We start from the raw sequence: 18,564 nt of genomic DNA, 5'->3' as shown, positions 1-18,564 counted from the left end.
TTCTCTCCTGCTGCCTCTCCCAACCCAACAAGTTCTTGGAAACCCCAACCAACCCCCCCAGGGTTATTGAATGGCTGGAGAGGAAACCTCTTTCCGGGCTCTGGAGTCCAGGTGAAGAGTTACCTTCAGCAGAGTCTTCCATGGAAACATGCTGGTTAGAGTTGGGCTTGGGTAGGGCACTGAAGCTGGAAGGTGAGGAAGCTGGTAAAATGTGGAAGCCAGGGGCAGAACGCTTTGTAAAAGCTCTTCTTGACCTTGATAGACATGCAAGTGATTGAGAGGCATATCATTTCTTTCTTCTCTTACTCTCACCCAGTGCTGGAAAATCAGCTCACAAAGAAGGAGAAGATGGAAGAAGGGTCCCTGAAATGGAGCGTCTACCACCACTACATCCGGGCAAGTGGAGGTATGGTCTGTCAGCTGCCATGCCAGGCCCGGGGCTCTCTCTCTGACTGGCCCTGCCCCTGAAACTGGGTCGGACTGGAATGTGTGCAGTCATGCAAAGCAGGGAGGCACAGGGGAGTCATGTCAATCATGGGCTTGACTTGCACAATTCCAATCTCAGCCACAGTCAACTATAGTAACTCTACCACCATAGTCCGTGCTGGAAGTTAGGTTTCATGTTGTGTTAAAATGTACCTGGGATTTATTTTAGTCGGATATAGTAAGACATGCAGACGTGGCAATGTCACAAAGGGAGAAGTTTATTTTCACAGATCCCTAGAAACAAGAGACATGGCTTGCCATGCAGGGCCACATGGGGAAGCACCGGGTTGGTCAGAAGGCAGAGGGAAGGGAGAACATGGCTGGAAGCCTTTACTGTTTTTTTTGTGGGAAGGAGTAGGTAAGGCAGGGTAGGTATGCTAAGTAAGCTTAGGATTATATAGTTTGAATAAGTCTTTGGGGGGGGCCTCTGGGCTATAGGAGTGGTCCCTAGTTATCTGGCACCCGGCCTTGTGTTTAGGGCAGGATTATGGGCTTGCTGTGTGAATTTGACGAGGAGGTGGTTGAGAGTGTGGACTGTGGATTGGTTGGTTTGTGTATCACAGGTGTGCTCACAGGGAGTCATTTGCTGTTTCTAGGAATTAGTCAGTCCTGGGAAGAGCAGTCTCCTCAGGACCAAGGCCCTAACTGCCACAGCATCAAGAATGTAGAAAATAAGAACATGTAGTCCATACAGCACTGTTTATTTAAGTGGTGTTCAAACTATAAGTCCTGAAACACTAGTGCGTTGTGAAATCACTTGAGTGAATTGTAAGCAGCACTGAAAGAAGATAGAACAGAATAGAAAATATCTGTATGCATTTCATATAGTGACATTGGTAAAGCTTTTATTCAGGTATACGTTAAAATACATTTCTCATGGTTATGGGAACTAAAAGTTTCAAAGTTGCTGCTTTACTAAATGGTAGATATTACCAAATTCATATAAATATAACTGTACAATGTTACAAACACAAAACCAAGTATGTGATACTGTATTTTTGAAGTAACTTAAGAGATTTTTGAAAGTAACTATGACTCCATGCCAACTTTTTACCTTTGATTGACTTTGGAACCTAACCCCATGTAAGGTGTATCTTCTTTCTACCTGTCTAGGGGAGGAAGAGGTAGGCTGTGCATAGATCACCATCCATACCCTTTCCACTATGGGCACCCCTGCAGGGCAGAACGTAGTGCCTAGCCAGAATGAGGAACATAAAATGCTTGTGAATACATGAATGAATCCAGCAACCAATTGATCTGTATTTACAAAATATTGATTATGGGCCAGACACTGTGCCACGCTCTGGAGGGGAGGAGGTATAAAGGCATACCCTGGCTGGAGAATTACGACATTTGCATTCACCATGTAGCAAGAGAGATCTCTGTGGCCGGGCACAGTTTCACATGTCATCAAAGAAAAGGTGACCCTTGAGTGGAGCTTAAGGAAGGGTTGAATTCAAGAAAAGAGATATGGGCAGCTGCCTGGCTGGCTCAGTTGGTAGAGTATGCAACTCTGGACCCCAGGGTTGTAAATTTGAGCTCCACATTGCGTAAAGAGATTACTTAAAAAATAAAATCTTAAAAAAAAAGAAATATGGGCATGGGGCACAGACTGGGTAGGTAGGTCGAGTGCTGGAGCAAGAGACAGATGCTGAAGGAGGGAATGCACTGTGGGTTTTCCCATCCTTGGCTTTTTTGAATCCAAGCTCTATCACTTACCACGTCTATGACCTTGAGCAAGTTTCTTCCTCTCTTGGAGATCCAGTAAATGGGGATAGGAATAACAAACTCAAAAATAATGCCTGTATTTAGTACTATGCCTGGCACATAGTACATAATAGTCCTACCACATAAGAGGTAGCTGTTGTGGGGCACCTGGGTGGCTCAGTCGGTTAAGCATCTGACTTTGGCTCAGGTCATGATCTCAGGGACCTGGAATTAAGCCCTGCACTGGGGAGTCTGCTTGTCCTTCTGCCCCTCCCCCCTCGCTCTCTTAAATAAATAAATAAATACATACATACAATCTTTAAAAAAAAAATGGCTATTGTTCTTTTGAAGATTGAACCCTCAGGACCAGCATAAGGGGAACTACTTTAGAATACTGTTTTTGTGCCAGGCATTGGGTTGGGTGTTTGGCACACATTATCGCCTATCACCTTCAGGGTGACCCCATGGATGACTAGGATGACTACCATCATCATTTCATAGGTAAAGAAGTGGAATGTCACTGACATTTGGTACTTTGCCCAGGCCAATATAACCTGTAAGTAGTAGGGTCAGGATTTGACCCCTGGGCTTTCTGACCTTGGAACCAAGCCCTTTCCAGTCTTCCAAAGCATTCCAAGTAGATGCGGGTCAGGATGATCCAAGGGCTTGGGATGGCTGAACAGCTTTATCAGCCATTGTCCTTCACCTTCTTGTGGCACCTGTGTGTTACTCCTTCTCTCCCTCCCCAGGTTACATGGTCTCCGCCATTGTTTTCTTTCTCATGATGGTGATCATCTTCCTCATGACCTTCAACTCCTGGTGGCTGAGCCATTGGTTAGAGCAGGGCTCAGGGGTAAGTGTCATGGTGGGAGTGGAGTGTGTTTCTGTGGCTGGTATGGAGTAGGGCAGCTTCCTAATCCTTGGGCCCCATGAGGGTCAGAGTATGGGTTGTGGAACCCTATGACAAGCCCAGAGCCTGCTCTTGCTAAGTCCACAAATGGAAGAGTTCTAGAGAGGACCTCTGAGAGCCAGAACGTAGAGGGACTCCCTCCTAGCTCTGGCCTCCTGTGCTCACAGAATGAGTGGTGGGCAGTGCAGTCTCGCTGGGACAAAACCAAAAGGTTTCTGCTGCCAGACGGGTCCTCAAGAATACCTTACATTCCACCTTAGTGATTTTGCCTTTGGTAGCTGTTTGCCCTCTCACTTTGCTTTATTTAAAATGTGCATCTGCACCCTTTATTGGAGGCGGGGAGGCCACATGAAATATAAGCACAGCTGATATTAGTGAAAGCAGGGAAAACACATTTTACCCAGTCACTACTGTCGTCAGGGGAAAGAGCTGAGATTTGTGCACAGGTGATTTTGACATTTTAAAGGGGAATGAATATGGGGGTTCAGTAGATTTAGAGGAGTAAAATTTACCAAGGGTTGGAGGGTGTGAATGTGTTGAGGTCAGCTGTGTCCGCTCACTGGCAGTTATTAAAGTTAGGACTCTAATCTTCCACAGAGATTGGGAGACATTTCAAAGGCATGGTTCCCAGGTCCTTGGGAGAGGTGCTTTGAGTTGTAGGAGCTATATATTCATAGTAATGAGTGCTTTTTAGTAAGTGCTCTGAGAAAGGGAGTTTTGGGGCATGCCATCAGGTGTTGGCTACAACAAATGGTAACTTTTCCTGGTGGTGGTTGAGCCTCCTTAGGCAGGAGTTTTGATGGGGGGCAGGGGCATGCCTTGAGCCACTACAAGCCATGCTGAAGTTTGATTAAGTTTTTTAGTGCAGGGGTTTGGATGGAGTTGTTCTGTGTTGAGAAACCTGCAGTTCTCAGCCATTATGTGCCTGGTTAATTCATTAATCTTCCCAACCACGTTTCGAGGTAGGGATTGTCTCCATTTTACAGAAGAAACTGTGCTTAGAGAGGAAAAAGAACCTGCCCTGGGATGTGAAGTCCCCCACCGGGACTTGAACTGGTGCTCTGATTCCAAGCCATGTTTGCCTAGATGTCTATTTGGTTAACTTTTGAGTCATGTGTCAGGCAGGGTTTGCTCAGGAAAACAGAAGCCACTTGAAGTATTTAGAGCTTCCACAGATTTAATATAGGAATTGGAGACCACACAATCATTGGAAGGGCTCCAGTGACCTCAGCAGCAGGCGGCACTAAAGTGGCTGATTCTCAGAAGAAAGCCTGCAAGCCACTGGCCAAACTCCACATCCCACTCACACGTTCACAATTTCTACCAGCATGTGATGGCTTCTTCTCTTTCAGCTTTGAGATTTCCTATGACTGCCTCTCTTTGGCAGAATCTAACCCGAGACCATACTGGCGGGAGTCTGGGGAACTGAGTTCCCAAGCTCTTCCTTGCATCACAGTGAAGAATGTAGAAGCACCAGGGATGATGCTAGGTGATAATCTCGAACAAATTTCTAACACCATAGAGTGAATTTATCAAGCCATTTTCTATCTTGGCAGAAGAAAATAGGCCTCATTAGAAATCAGGCTGCCTTGGGACAAGGCATTGAGAGAGGGATGAAGAGAAGTCACTCAGGGAGCTGAGTTTAGAACAATCAGAGTAGAGTGGGTGGTGCGTGGAGGGAAGAGCTGGAGTTGGGAGACAGACTAGTTTGCCTGCTGCTATAGTGGTCCATGACAGACAGACGATGAGGGCCTAATCCAGGGGAGGGCAGTGAAGAGGTAGAGGAAGGGAAAAGCAAAAGCACCAAGCAGGAAGGTTTCCATGTATAGTTTCATCCCATACCAGCAACTGAGTCTAAATGTGGTCCTGGGAAGAAGGATTTTCTCTCCCCATTGAATTTCTCCATGAATTCAGGTGATCTGACTCCCCAAAGAAGGAAAACTCACTGTTTTCCTCTATTCCTACACAATGCTTCTGATAACAAATGTGCAGGTTTTTCCCCAAATTAACCAATTCTCTAACTCCCGACACCATGTGTGTCCTACAATTCCCTTCAGTTCTGACACCACCTGGAGTTAGTACAGACTCCCCAGGTTAAGGGCTCAGTCCCACAAGACTGTCCGTGCTTCAGAGGCCAATCACAAGTCTGGACCTCCTATACTTCCGGGGGACTGGCTATCAGTTGGGGGTTCCCATGACCCCCTTTTTGGATCTGATCATTTGCTAGAATGGCTCACAGAACTCAGGGAATACTTTCACCAGTTTATTAGAAGGGATATAATAAAGGATACAGATGAAAGGCCAGATGAAGCAGTACATAGGGTGAGATCTAGAAGGCCTCTGGGTGCAGGAGCTTCTGTCTCTGTGGATGTGTTCATCAACCCAGAAGCTTTCTGAACCCCATGCTTTGGGGGTCTTTATGGTGGTTTCATCCCACAGGCATGATCAATTATTAATTCAACCTCCAGCTCCTCTCCCCACACAGAGGATGGGGGGTGGGGTTGAAAGTTCCAATCTCCTACTCATGGGTTTGGTCCTTCTGGTGACCAGTTCTCCATCCTGAAGCTGTCCTTTCCTTCCATCCTTTCCAGCCATCCCTCTAGCTACAGAAAGACACTCTAATTGCTCCAGAGACTCCAAGGGTCTTAGAAACTCATGTCAGGAGCCAGAGTCAAAGGCCAAATACTAGAACAAAAGATGCTCCCTATCACTTAGGAAATTACAGGGATTTTAGGAGCTCTGTGCCAGGAACTGGGAACAAGACCAACTATATTTCTTATCAAATCATCCTCTCTGTTCTTTCTTGAAGACCAATAGCAGCCAAGAGAGCAATGGAACTACTGCAGACCCAGGCGACATACTGAACAACCCTCAGCTGTTGTATTACCAACTGGTGTATGGCCTCAGTGTCCTGCTTCTAATCTTCATGGGTGTTTGCTCCTCGGGGGCTTTCACCAAGATCACGAGGGAAGCATCCACAGCATTGCACAACGAGCTCTTCAACAAGGTGTGGGTCTGGGCGTTGGCTGTGGCTGCAGGCTGATGCCTGACCTTGCCCAGTTTTCTTTTTCTTTTTTTCTTTCTTTTTAATTACTAGACTTTATTTTTTTGAGTAGTTTTCAATTTAAGAAAAACTGAGTGGAAAATACAGAGTTCTCATGTGTCCCTCACCAATCCCCCCGTTTCTCCTGTTATTAATATCTTGCATCAGTGTAGGATGTTTATTACAATTGATGAGTCAATATCAATACATTTATTATTATTATTATCATCATCATCATCATTATCATTATCTAAAGTCCATGGTTTACATTAAGGCTCACTCTTTGTGTTGTACATTCTATGGGTTTGGACAGATATATACTGACATGTATCTGCCATAAAGTGTACAGAATAGTTTCACTGCCATACAGAATACAGAATCGTTTCACTGCCATAAAAATCCTCTGGCTCTACCTATACATCCCCTCTTTAGCACTTTATACAGCACTTTATACAGAATACAGAATAGTTTCACTGCCATAAAAATCTGTGCTTGGGGGTCAGAGCAAGATGGCAGAGGAGTAGGAGACCTGGATTTCGTCTGGTCTCAGGAATTCAGCTGGATAGGGATCAAACCATTCTGAACACCTACGAACTCAACAGGAGATCGAACAAAAGAATAGCAACAACCCTCTGAAGAGAAAAGCGACGACTTTCTGGAAGGTAGGACGTGTGAAGTGAATCCGAGGCGATATTCGGGAGGATAGACGGCGGGGGAGGGGGCCTCCATCAGCCGCTTCTGGCAAGTGATAGAGCCGCGGAGCACAAAATCAGAAGTTTTAGAAGTCGGCTCCGCTGAGGAATGTCACTCCAGTGGCTAAGCTGGGGGTGGAAACCTCGCGGGGCAGTGTGGTCTCAGGATCCTCAGGGTCACAGAAAGACTGGGTGTGCCTGAGTGCGGCAGAGCTCCCAGGTATCGGAGCGGGGAAGCGGGCTGCAGAGACGGAGCCGAGGCGCAAGCTCTCAGCTCGGGGTTGCCATAAACCATGATCCGCGGCACAGTCGGGCCACTGCGCCTCCAGCAGTGACCCAACAAGCGGCAGATCTGGGGAGACTCCCCTTCCTCCCCTGGGAGGAGCGGCGCGGGAGCGCACCACAGGGATCTGCTGGGTTTGGAGACTCCACTCCGAGTTGGGTGCCAGAGATAGAAATGCTCGGTCACAGGCCAGGTGCCCATGGAGTGCGGCCGGAGACCGGGGAGACGGGAGTGACTGACTGCTTTTCTCTGGAGGCGCACTGAGCAGTGGGGCCCCAAGTTCTCAACTTCTCTGGAGTGTAGATTGGGAGGCTGCCATTTTCACTCTCGTCCTCTGAAGCTGTATGGAAAGCTTGCAGGGAACAAAACTCCCGAGAGCAAACCCAAGCAGATTGCTTAGCCCGGACCGACAAGGGCGTGGCAATTCCGCCTCTGGCAAAGACATTTGGGAACCACAGCAACAGGCCCCTGTCCCAGAAGATCAGCAAGAATAGCCAGCCAAGACCAAGTTTACCGATCAATGAGAATGGCAGAACTCCAGCGCTAGGGGAATACTGCACATAGAATTAATGGCTTTTTTACCATGATTCTTTAGTCTTTCAAAGTTAATCTTTTTAACTCTTTTTTTTTAAGTTTTTCTTTTTTCCCTTTTTCAACCAACATCTTATCAATCCCTTTTTTTTAAAAAAATTTATTTTTCATTTTTAGAGTCATATTCTATCCCTTCATAGTAGTTACCCTTTGGCATATATATATATAAGTTGTTCTCTCTTTAAAATTTTGAGATACAGTTTCTTCTAACAGATCAAAATATACCCTAAATCTCTAGTGTATGGCTTTGTTCTAGTCTCCTGCCTGATCACATTCTCTCCCCTTTTTTTTCTTTCTTTCTTTCCTTTTTTTTAATCCTCTTCTTTCTTTTTTCAAACACCTTCCTATCAATTCCTTTTTTAAAATTTTTTATACTTTTCATCTTTACAGTCATATTCCATCCCTTCATTGTATCAACCCTTACTTTGTACACATATAAGTCTTTCTTTCTTTAAAATTTTAGGAGGCACTTTCTTCTAACAGACCAAAATACACCCAAAATCTAGTGTGTGGCACTGATCTATGCACCAGCCTGATCATATTTGATCATATTCTGTTTTTTTTTTTTGTCGTCGTTCTGTTTTTGTTTGTTTTTATCTTTTTCTTTTTTTTCCTCTTTCTTTTTTCTTTCTTTTCCTTTCTTTTCCCCTGGTTTCAGGTCTTTTCTGATTTGTACAGAGTATATTTGCTGGGGACGTTGTTAACCTGTTAGCATTTTGTTCTCTCATTCATCTATTCTCCTCTGGACAAAATGACAGACGAAAAACATCACCTCAACAAAAAGAACAAGAGGTAGTACCGTCTGCCAGGGACCTACTCAATACGGACATTAGTGTGATGTCGGACCTAGAGTTCAGAATCATGATTTTAAAGATACTAGCTGGTCTTGAAAAAAGCATGGAAGTTATTAGAGAAACCCTTTCTGGAGAAATAAAAGAACTAAAATCTAACCAAATCGAAATCAAAAAGGCTATTAATGAGGTGCAATAAAAAATGGGGGCACTAACTGCTAGGATAAAGGAGGCAGAAGAGAGAATCAGCGATATAGAAGACCAAATGATGGAAAATAAAGAAGCTGAGAAAAGAGATAAACAACTACTGGATCACGAGGGCAGAATTCGAGAGATAAGCGATATGATAAGATGAAACAACATTAAATAATTGGGATCCCAGAAGAAGAAGAAGAGAGAGAGGGGCAGAAAGTATATTGGAGCAAATTAGAGCAGAGAACTTCCCTAATGTGGAGAAGGAAACAGGCATCAAAATCCAGGAGGCACAGAGAACCCCTCTCAAAATCAATAAAAATAGGTCAACACCCCAACATCTAATAGTAAAACTCACGAGTCTTGGAGACAAAGAAAAATTCCTGAAAGCAGCTCGGGAGAAGAGATATATAACCTATAATGGTAGAAACATTACATTGGCAACAGACCTATCCACAGAGACCTGACAGGCCAGAAAGGACTGGCATGATACATTCAGAGCATTAAACGAGAAAAATATGCAGCCAAGAATACTATATCCAGCTAGGCTCTCATTGAAAATAGAAGGAGAGATAAAAAGTTTCCAGGACAAACAAAACCTAAAGGAATTTGCAAACACGAAACCAGCCCTTCAAGAAATATTGAGAGGGGTCCTCTAAGCAAAGAGAGAGCCTAAAAGCAGCATAGACCAGAAAGGAATACAGACAATATACAGTAACAGTCACCTTACAGGCAATACATTGGCACTAAATTCATATCTTTCAATACTTACGCTGAATGTAAATGGGCTCAATGCCCCAATCAAAAGACACAGGCTATCAGATTGGATTAAAAAACAAGACCCATCAATATGCTGTCTGCAAGAGACTTATTTTAGACCCAAAGACACCCCCAGATTAAAAGTGAGGGGGTGGAAAACCATTTACCATGCTAATGGACACCAAAAGAAAGCTGAGGTGGCAATTCTTATATCAGACAAATTAGATTTTAAAACAAAGACTGTAATAAGAGATGAGGAAGGACACTATATCCTACTTAAAGGTTCTATCCAACAAGAAGATCTAACAATTGTAAATATCTATGCCCCTAACATGGGAGCAGCCAATTATATAAGGTAATTAATAACAAAAGCAAAGAAACACATTGACAACAATACAATAATAGTGGGGGACTTTAACAACCCCCTGACTGAAATGGACAGATCACCTAAGCAAAAGATCAACAAGGAAATAAAGACTATAAATGACACACTGGACCAAATGGACTTCATAGATATATTCAGAACATTCCATCCCAAAGCAACAGAATACACATTCTTCTCTAGTGCCCATGGAACATTCTCCAGAATAGATCACATCCTAGGTCACAAATCAGGTCTCAACTTGTACCAAAAGATTGGGATCATTCCCTGCATATTTTCAGACCATAATGCTTTGAAACTAGAACTCAATCACAAGAGAAAAGTCAGAAAGAACTCAAATACATGGAGGCTAAAGAGTATCCTACTAAAGAATGAATGGGTCAACCAGGAAATTAAAGAAGAATTTAAAAAATTCATGGAAACCAATGAAAATGAAAACACAACTGTTCAAAATCATTGGGATGCAGCAAAGGCAGTCCTGAGAGGAAGGTATATAGCAATACAAGCCTTTCTCAAGAAACAAGAAAGGTCTCAAATAAACAACCTAACCCTACACCTAAAGGAGCTAGAGAAAAAAGAGGAAATAAAGCCTAAACCCAGCAGGAGAAGAGAAATAATAAAGATCAGAGTAGAAATCAATGAACTAGAAACCAAAAGAACAGTAGAACAGATCAACGAAACTAGGAGCTGATTCTTTGAAAGAATTAACAAGATTGATAAACCCCTGGCCAGACTTACCAAAAAGAAAAGAGAAATGACCCAAATCAACAAAATCATGAATGAAAGAGGAGCGATCACAACCAACACCAAAGAAATACAAACAATTATAAGAACATATTATGAGCAGCTCTATGCCAGCAAATTAGATAACCTGGAAGAAAAGGATGCATTCCTAGAGATGTATCAACTACCAAAATTGAACCAGGAAGAAATAGAAAACCTGAACAGACCTATAACCACTAAGGAAATTGAAGCAGTCATCAAAAACCTCCCAACAAACAAAAGCCCAGGGCCAGATGGCTTCCCAAGGGAATTCTACCAAACAATTAAAGAAGAATTAATACCTATTCTCCTGAAAGTGTTCCAAAAAATAGAAATGGAAGGAAAACTTCCAAACTCATTTTATGAGGCCACCATTCCATTGATCCCAAAACCAGACAAAGACCCCATCAAAAAGGTGAATTACAGACCAATCTCCTTGATGAACATGGATGCAAAAATTCTCACGAAAATACTAGCCAATAGGATCCAACAGTACATTAAAAGGATTATTCACCACGACCAAGTGGGATTTATCCCTGGGCTGCAAGGTTGGTTCAACATCTGCAAATCAATCAACGTGATACAATATATTAACAAAAGAAAGAACAAGAATCATATGATCCTCTCAATAGATGCAGAGAAAGCATTGACAAAATACAGCATCCTTTCTTGATCAAAACTCTAGAGTATAGGGATATAGGGTAACTACCTCAATATCATAAAAGCCATCTATGAAAAACCTACAGCAAATATCATTCTCAATGGGGAAAGACTGAGAGCTTTCCCCCTAAGGTCAGGAACACGGCAGGGATGTCCGCTCTCACCACTGCTATTCAACATAGTATTAGAAGTCCTAGCCACAGCAATCAGACAACAAAAAGAATTCAAAGGCATCCAAATCAGCAAGGAGGAAGTCAAACTCTCACTCTTGTAGATGATATGATACTTTATGTGGAAAATCCAAAAGACTCCACCCCAAAACTGCTAGAACTCAGAGAGGAATTTAGTAAACTGGCAGGCTATAAAATCAATGCACAGAAATCAGTGGCGTTTCTATATACCAACAACAAGACAGAATGAGAGAAATTAAGGAGTTGATTCCATTTACAATTGCACCCAAAACCATAAGATACCTAGGAATAAATTTAACCAAAGAGGCAAAGGATCTGTCCTCAGAAAACTATAAAATACTCATGGAAGAAATTGAGGAAGACACAAAGAAATGGAAAAACGTTCCATGCTCATGGATTGGAAGAACAAACATTGTGAAGATGTCAGTGCTACCTAGAGCAATCTACACATTCAATGCAATCCCCATCAAAATACCATCCACTTTTTTCAAAGAAATGGGACAAATAGTCCTAAAATTTGTATGGAACCAGAAAAGACCCCGAATAGCCTGAGGAATGTTGAAAAAGAAAAGCAAAGCTGGCAGCATCACAATTCCGGACTTGCAGCTCTTTTACAAAGCTGTCATCATCAAGACAGTATGGTACTGGCACAAAAACAGACACATAGATCAATGAAACAGAACAGAGAGCCCAGAAATGGACTCTCAACTCTATGGTCAACTAATCTTTGACAAAGCAGGAAAGATTCTCCCATGGAAAAAAGACAGTCTCTTCAACAAATGGTGTTGGGAAAATTGGACAGCCACATGCAGAAGAATGAAACTGGACTATTTCCTTACACCACACACAAAAATAGACTCCAAATGGTTGAAAGACCTAAACGTGAGACAGGAGTCCATCAATATCCTAAAGGAGAACACAGGCAGCAACCTCTTCGACCTCAGCCACAGCAACTTCTTCTTAGAAACATTGCAAAAGGCAAGGGAAGCAAGGGCAAAAATGAACTATTGGGATTTCATCAAGATAAAAAGCTTTTTTTTAAGATAAAAAGCTTTTGATAGCAAAAGAAACAGACAACAAAACCAAAAGACAACAGACAGAATGGGAGAAAATATTTGCAAATGACATAACAGATAAAGGGCTAGTATCCAAAATCTATAAAGAACTTATCAAACTCAACACCCAAAGAACAAATAATCCAATCAAGAAATGGGCAGAAGACATGAACAGACTTTTTTCCAAAGAAGACGTCCAAATGGCCAACAGACCACATGAAAAAGTGCTCAACATCGCTCAGCATCAGGGAAACCCAAATCAAAACCTCAATGAGATACCACCTCACACCAGTCAGAATGGCTCAAATTAACAAACAGGTCAGGAAACGACAGATGTTGGCGGGGATGTGGAGAAAGGGGAACCCTCCTACACTGTTGGTGGGAATGCAAGCTGGTGCAGCCACTCTGGAAAACAGTATGGAGGTTCCTCAAAAAGTTGCAAATAGAGCTACCATACAATCCAGCAATTGCACTAGTGGGTATTTACCACAAAGATACAAATGTAGGGATCCAAAGGGGTACATGCACCCCAAAGTTTATAGCAGCAATATCCACAATAGCCAAACTGTGGAAAGAGCCAAGATGTCCATCAGCAGATGAATGGATAAAGAGGTGGTATATATATACAATGGAATATTATGCACAGCCATCAAAAGGAATGAGATCTTGCCATTTACAATGACGTGGATGGAACTGGAGGGTGTTATGCTGAGCAAATAAGTCAATCAGAGAAAGACATGTATCCTATGACCTCACTGATATGAGGAATTCTTAATCTCAGGAAACAAACTGAGGGTTGCTTGAGTGGGGGTGGGTGGGAGGGAGGGGGTGGCTGGGTGAGACATTGGGAAGGGTATGTGCTATGGTGAGTGCTGTGAATTGTGCAGTACTGTTGAATCACAGGTCTGTACCTCTGAAACAAATAATGCAATATATGTTAAAAAAAAAAGAAGAAGATAGCAGGAGGGGAAGAATGAATGGGGGGAAATTGGAGGGGGAGACGAACCATGAGAGATGATGGACTCTGAAAAACAAACTGAGGGTTCTAGAGGGGAGGGGTGTGGGGGGATGGGTTAGCCTGGTGGTGGGTATTAAAGAGGGCACTTTCTGCATGGAGCACTGGGTGTTATGCACAAACAATGAATCATGGAACACTACATCAAAAACTAATGATGTAATGTATGGTGATTAACATAACAATAAAAAATTTAAAGAGAAAGAGAAATAGAAAAAAAATCCTCTGTGCTCTAACTATACACCACCCCCTCCTCCGAAATCCTGACAACCTCTGATCTTTCTCATTGTCTCCATAGTTTTGGCCTTTCCAGAATGTCATCTAGTTGCAAATGCACACTGACTACTACGTGGGTGGGAGCAGGCTACGGAATGAGACGGGTGCATAGAAGCTCTCCTGCTGCTGACAGTATGATTCTAAAAGCTTGGTGTCCCTTGCTGGAGGGTCAATGGTCATACCAATGCTGGCCTCTGTTGGCTAGGCGTTGTCACACATAGGTGCTATCATCCTTATTTTACATATGAGAGATTGAAATCCTTGTGTGTTATGGTGAGAATTGTTATGGTTAAAATACCAAAGTTTCTGTAGTATCACATTGCATCCTGGAAATGTCATTGCACTCCCCCTCACCAAATGTTACTATGCACAGGTTCTGGGGTGGGCATTGGGCTTACAGTGGTGAATGAACAATACAGGTATGGTTCAGGCCATCATGGCCTTAGAGTCTATTCAGGAAGACTGTTGAGAAAACAGGCTGTTGTAACATAGTGTGCAAAATTACTCACTAGGTGGGGGCCCCTGGGATCCTAAGAACTTAATAGGCACCTAACCACAGCATGTGCATGGTGGAGGGAAGGATGGGAGTCCAAGAAGACTTCCTGGAGGAAGGGACTTCTCTGCTATGATCTAAAGGATGAGTTGAAGCACTTTAGCCAGCTTAAATTAGGAAGCAGAGCTTCCTAATTGAAGAGAAGCAGAGCTTTCCTGGGGAACTGGAGTCCTGGAGGGCAGAGCTTCCTAACTGAAGAGAAGCAGAGCTTTCCTGGGGAACTGGAATTCTGGAGGGCAGGTGCTCAGAGGGTTAGAGCAGGGATTTTCATGGGTGTTCTCCGGAGGTGAGGACATCCATCATTCCTTGTAGACTGAATGCAAATTATGTTGACATTTCAATGTGGGGATGACAAGGTGGAGGCATTTCCCCACACCTCAAATAAAGCAGCTGGCTTGGTGGAACCAGAAAGCAGGAGAGGAATAGTCTACCTGAGGCCAGACACTCTTTACTAACTTTGCTATGGCCTCTAAGGTTCTGACTCTGCGCTCCTAGATTCTGGAAATATCCAGTGCTCAGGCTTCAAAGTGATAATTCCTATTTTATTTTTTTTCAAGTTTTTTTTCATTAGAAAATATGCTTTGTATTTAAAATATGTTCCTTTTTGTAGTCCTTTTATGTCTTGATTGATTTTAAATTTGCCTTTGTAGTTTTAAATAATCGCAGTGAAGGACAAACCTTTCAGATAATTGGCTCAACTACAAACACAACAAATTGCAAAAACAGGTTATTTTGACACTTATGGGGCACCAGAAGCCCTTTCTCCATGTCCCCACCATCTGTTCCTAATCCTGAGTGATGGTGGGTTCTCACAAAGATGGCTTAGTCACACCACAGCTGAGCTGTACCCTGTTCCTGTGCACCTCTCTCCCTGCACCACACCCCTCCTTGCCCCCCCCGTGAGTACTCAGAGTCCTGGGGGAGAGGGTGACTGTGATCTCTTGAAGTGATCGTGACAGTTCTTGTTGCTTTTGCTTATGTATTTCACAAAAGATTCTGGAGAGAAGATGGAAGATAATTTAGAGGCAGAAAAAATGAGGAAACTCATCATCTGCCCCTCCCAACCTCACTGCCTCCCCCTCCTACCTTAGAGCCTAAACATAAATGTGAACAGTACTTGGTCAGCAGCATCCAGGTATTTGCAATGAGAGCTGCTATAAGAGACACTTCGTGATTCTAATAATTACTATTTATTAATAATCAAAATGCAATTTCTGCCTTCCCCCTTCATTCCTTCCTTTGCTTTTGGCCTAATAGATATGATTAACTTCTATTTATGTCTTTTTCTTGTGTTACAGCTTGAGAAATACATAGGGAAATAAAGGGGTCAATTGGTCAGCAGCTCAATGTCAGGAACCTTTAAGAAATGCTTTCTGTAAAGAGCATGGCTGTGCTGGGGCAGAGGGGTCAGGGAGCCCTGGGAGGTCTGGTCATGGTTTTGCTGTTAACTACTTGGGCGACCTTGAGCAGATTGCTGAGCAGCCTCCCTTTTTCTGGGCTTAAGTTTCCTCATCTGTAAAATGAATACACTAAACTTAGATGCTTTTGTTAAAGCCCTTCTAGTATGAAATGTTCTTTGATCTCCAAAGGGTCTCCTGTCTACTGCTTTTAGAGATCAAGTTAGGACACCACCTTCAAGAAGGGGCAGTCATGCTTAAATTCTACCCAAGACACCAAGTCATATGCAACCACAGTGGAGTTGCTGTTACTAATCTTTGGCGATCCTGGAAAATGGTCCCATCTGTGGAAAATAATCAGAGCTAGTATTAATGGAATGCTAATTAGGAGGCAGGAACTATACTATTCTGAGACTTTCAGTGTATTACCTCTTGTCTGTCTGTCTTTCTTTCTTCTTTCCTTCCTTCCTTCCTTTCTTCTTTCTTTCAAGATTTTATTTATTTATTTGACAGAGAGAGAGATCGCAAGTAGGCAGAGAGGCAGGCAGAGGGAGAGGGGGAAGCAGATTCCCCGCTGAGCAGGGAGCCCGATGCAGAGCTCCATCCCAGGACCCCGGGATCATGACCCGAGCTGAAGGCAGATGATTAACCAACTGAGCCACCCAGGCACCCCTCTTTCTTTCTTTCTTTCTTTCTTTCTTTCTTTCTTTCTTTCTTTCTTTCTTTCTTTCTTTCTTTTTCTTTCTTTCTTTCTTTCTCTTTCTTTCTTTCTTTCTTTCTTTCTTTCTTTCTTTCTTTCTTTCTTTCTTTCTTTCTTTCTTTCTTTCTTTCTTTTCTTTCTTTCTTTTCTTTCTGAATCTGCTGCTTTCCTCTGTTTCCCTGTCACCTCTGAACTGGGCAGTCTGTATTGAAAGCTATTTAATGGAATCTTGGAATATTGGGATATCTTTCTTTCTGTCTGTCTTTCCTTCTTTCTTCCAACAGCTTTATTGAAATATAATTCACATAATCATAAAATTCACCCTTTTAATAAAGTTGCACAACTCAGAAGTTTTCAGTCTATTTGCAGAGGTGTGCAATCTTCACCACAACTCTGTGAAGTGTCGTTATCATCCCCATTTTACAAATGAGGACATTGAGACTCCAAGGGGCTAAATAACTTAAGCCCAAAGTCACACAGCAGTAGGTGGAGGAGTGGGGTAACCCTGGAACCCAGCAGACTGATTGTGGAGCTCATGCTTTTAACCATTGCTCTACGCTGCCTCCCCTGCACGCCCCTTAGGCTGGATCCAGCATGTCTTCAGAGCCTAAGGGTAACTGACATCATCCTCAAGTCCCAGAGCAAGGCCAGCAGCTCTCTGTTGATCTGGGTTGCTTTTGTCCCTGCAGGTTTCTGGCTCCCCCATGAGCTTCTTTGACACAACCCCAACAGGCCAACTCCTGAACTGCTTTAAGGGGGACTTGGATGCGCTGGACCAGTTGTTGCCCATTGTTGCTGAAGAGTTCCTGCTCCTGTCTTTGATGGTGGTTGCCATCTTGTTGGCTGTCAGTGTGCTGTCTCCATACATCCTGCTGATGGGAGTCATATTAGTCACTATTTGCCTTATTTATTATTCGTAAGTGGGTTCTTTTTGCTTGTGAGCTGGGTTTGTGACTTGGGATACGAGGCTGGAATCTACATAGAACTGGGTGGTCCCTGAGGTGGATGGTCCAGGTCACTCCCTCTCATCTTATTTTTTTTTAAAGATTTTATTTATTTAGTTGAGAGAGAGAGAGAGAGAGAGAAGAGCACGGGTGGAGGGAGGGGCAGAGAAAGAGCAAGAATCTCAAACAGATTCCATGCTGAATGTAGAGCCCGACACGGGGCTCGATCCCAGGATCCCATGATCATGATCTGAGCTGAAGGCAGACACTTAACCGAATGAGCCACCCAGGTGCCCCAACTCCCTCTCATTCTTGATGCAGGAAGTTTAAGAGGGCCATCAACACATTCAAGAGACTGGAGAACTACAGCCGCTCCCCTCTGTTCTCCCACATCCTCACCACTGTGCAGGGCCTGAGCTCCATCCATGTCTATGGAAAAATTGAAGACTTCATCAGCAAGTGAGTCCTGCTGTTGCCATCCGAGGACGATAGGGCTGTGGGGACGGTGGGAAGCAGGAAAGTAGGGAACTGAGCATCAGGGAACAGTGTCCTCTTCACATTGTTTTATTCCACTTATTTCTCTGAGGAAATGCTTATAGGAATAACAAATATAAGTGACATGGAAAATGTCTGTAAACCTTAAAGACCTATGGACGTTGCATACATGTATTAACATAATTATTAGTAAGAAGTATTGCTGGGCCAGTGCTTCTTGCATGTTTTTTTCTTTCACTTCCAAATAGGTATCTAATTTTAATAAAATACAAGGAATACATGGAATTTCCTTCACTATTCATACCTATAGATTTGCCTTCTAAATGTTTGTTGAAACCAACAAAAACATCCTATGATTGCTGCTGAGACTTCATTGTGTCATATGAACTTACCCATTTGTAAAGATCAGTCACACATGGTCTGCCCTGAACCATAAGATGTTCATAGTTTGGTGGCAGACAGGTGACATAGACACATATTTTTGTGATAATGCAGGGTTGAATATGACTGACAGCATAGGAAAAAAGCAGATAAAAGGCCATAGGAGTTCAGGAGGGAAAGAAGTGACCTGCAGCTGGGTGGGGGGTAAGGTGGCACCTAGCCAGGCTCGAAGCCTGGTAACACTTGAGCGTGGAAGACGGCGTGTGTTTGGTTAACTGGAATATTGGATGAACCACGGC

General features: G+C 43.2%; 1 protein-coding gene across 1 annotated transcript in view; it reads left to right on the top strand.

Annotated features, from left to right (window-relative positions):
- The window catches only part of ABCC11 (ATP binding cassette subfamily C member 11), a 61,791-nt gene that overhangs the window by 27,446 nt on the left and 15,781 nt on the right, over positions 1 to 18,564 (top strand). The window contains exons 17-21 of the mRNA XM_028091245.2: positions 317 to 406; positions 2,943 to 3,046; positions 5,913 to 6,110; positions 17,135 to 17,361; positions 17,711 to 17,848. Coding sequence (XP_027947046.2) covers positions 317 to 406; positions 2,943 to 3,046; positions 5,913 to 6,110; positions 17,135 to 17,361; positions 17,711 to 17,848 — 757 coding nt within the window. The remainder of the gene's footprint in view (positions 1 to 316; positions 407 to 2,942; positions 3,047 to 5,912; positions 6,111 to 17,134; positions 17,362 to 17,710; positions 17,849 to 18,564) is intronic.

This window comes from Eumetopias jubatus, unplaced genomic scaffold, assembly GCF_037043125.1.
Source record: "Eumetopias jubatus isolate StellerSeaLion01/CBP00866 unplaced genomic scaffold, mEumJub1_p1.0 scaffold_10, whole genome shotgun sequence".
NCBI lineage: Eukaryota > Metazoa > Chordata > Mammalia > Carnivora > Otariidae > Eumetopias > Eumetopias jubatus.
This window is presented reverse-complemented; position numbering and strand designations above follow the sequence as displayed.